This window comes from Otolemur garnettii, unplaced genomic scaffold (assembly GCF_000181295.1).
Source record: "Otolemur garnettii isolate 467f Iridium unplaced genomic scaffold, OtoGar3 scaffold00002, whole genome shotgun sequence".
Classification (NCBI taxonomy): Eukaryota; Metazoa; Chordata; class Mammalia; order Primates; family Galagidae; genus Otolemur; species Otolemur garnettii.
In genome coordinates this window covers 5940269-5942444 of record NW_003852397.1, presented here as the reverse complement: position 1 = coordinate 5942444, position 2176 = coordinate 5940269, and the positions used below count along the sequence as shown (strand labels likewise).

Sequence of the window (2176 nt, the reverse complement as noted above, 5' to 3'; positions counted from 1 at the left end):
TATTTATAACCATATTAAATATTGGCTAAAGAAAAGAACTCAAATTTTAAAGTGTTTACAAGCAACAGTATAAAAGCTGACCTCAGAAGCTGCGTGCAGTGGCTCACACCTGTAATCCTAGCACTCTGAGAGGCCAAAGTGGGTGGATTGCTTGAGCTCACGAGTTCCATACCAGCCTAAGCAAAAGCGAGACCCCCATCTCTACTAAAATAGAAAAAACTGGGGCAAGAGAATCACTTGAACCCAAGAGTTGGAGATTTCTGTGAGCTATGATGCCACAGCACTTTACCCAGGGCAACAGCTATCTCAAGAAAAAAAAAAAAAAGGAAAAAGAAAATAAAATAATAACTGACCTCAGAGAAAAAAATGGTTCTCATCCTAACTATGTAATACTATGTGATATAGTATGATGTTAATTGTTTTATTTATATCAGTATTAACATATTAATACATAATATTTGTACATATCTATGGGGTACATGTGATATATTGTGACATGGATAGACTGTGTAATGATCAAGTCAGGGTATGTGGGGCACCCGTCACCTTGAGCATTTATCATTTCTCTATGTTGGGAACATTTCAAGTCTTCTCTTCTACCTGTTTGAAATATACAATACATGACTGTTAATTATAGTCACCCTACTGTGCTAGGGAACATTAGAACTTATTCCTTCTACCTACCTGTGTGTTCGTACCCATTCTCCTAGCTCTTTTCATCTCTCCACACACACACACACACACACACACACACACACACACACACTCTTCCCAGCGTTAGGAATTACCATTCTCTCTGCTTCCTTGAGGTCATCTTTTTTAGCTCCTACATACACGTAAGAACATGCCATTACTGATATAATGCTTTCAAACTTATTTTATTTTCTGGCTTTTGTTTTTAGCTTCCGGACGTACAACTTACAGAAGAAGAAGAAGCCATCAAAATCAGTCTGATAGAGAACGAGCCGCTGCCTCCTGAAGTTCTGGATGTGATTCTCTCTGAGTGGTGGCTTAAGGAGCCAATACGGTATCTTAATTCATATAGAATTATGTATTTACTTGCTTTTATTTATTTTATTCGTAAGAGTTAATAATGTAGTTCAACAGATATTTAAGCATTTTCTCCTTTACGTTGATGTTAACTAGTGATTCTCACTTGAGATACACATTAAAAACGTCTGTGAAGTTTTTTAAAATCCTGACGCTAAGACCCCATCCCAAAATAATTGAATCAGAATCTCTAGAAATGTAAAATGGGAACGCAGGCATTAGGATTTTTGAGAAACCCCACCCCAGGTGATTCTAAAGTGCAGTTGTGGTTGTACAATTGATTATATTTTAAGCCCACATATTCTAACTCTTTTTACCTGTAGTCTTTAAACAACCACAGTTAAGACTAATTAACACAGCAGTTCTCAATCTGTGTGCAGGAACTGTATTAAAGGCTCGCAGCATTAGGAAAGTTGAGAACCACTGAATTAATAGCCATCCATACTGTTATCCCTTTACCAAATTTGAGGAACAATACTGACCCCAGAAAGGACAAATTTAAGGATCTCCAGGTCACCAGAATTTAAAACTTTGTCATTATTTCTTAACCAGAATATCTTGCCTTGATACCCACTGAAACAAAGAGAGATGATATTTACAACACTGTAGCACACACACACACATATGGAACTCACTGTGTACTGGGCACTGTTGGACTCTGTTTTATTCATATTTACTTATTTAATCCTTACAACAACCCTGTGGGACAAAAAATTTTAAAATCTCATTTTAGAATAAGAAAACTGAGTCACAGAGAAGTTTAACTGGCTAGTTCCAGTGTTCCTCTTAAGTCTCAGGGCAACCTTATTCCCCAATCTAAATGAGTGAGTGGGATTATTAATTACAAATTTTATGTTTACTTTCTTATTCCCTAAATAAGGTCAATAGATGTAGAAAATTTTTAGGTAGGTTACCTACATCTAGATAGTCGCGGGTTGTTCATTAATTTAGCACCTGACCTCACACTGTACATTAAAACCCTGGGCAGGTAGATAGATAGAGAGATATAGATACAGATATATAGCTGTGTAAATAGATATGAATTGAAGAATTAAAAGTAAAAAGTGAGGTTATAAAAGTCTAAATAAAATAGCTGAATATTATGCGACACCATTAAAATTGACTA

At 35.9% G+C, this 2176-nt stretch overlaps 1 protein-coding gene across 1 annotated transcript in view; it reads left to right on the top strand.

Moving 5' to 3' along the window:
* Positions 1–2176, top strand: part of AK9 (adenylate kinase 9) — a 137262-nt gene that overhangs the window by 94953 nt on the left and 40133 nt on the right. Inside the window, exon 24 of the mRNA XM_023512441.1 lies at positions 903–1027. Coding sequence (XP_023368209.1) covers positions 903–1027 — 125 coding nt within the window. The remainder of the gene's footprint in view (positions 1–902; positions 1028–2176) is intronic.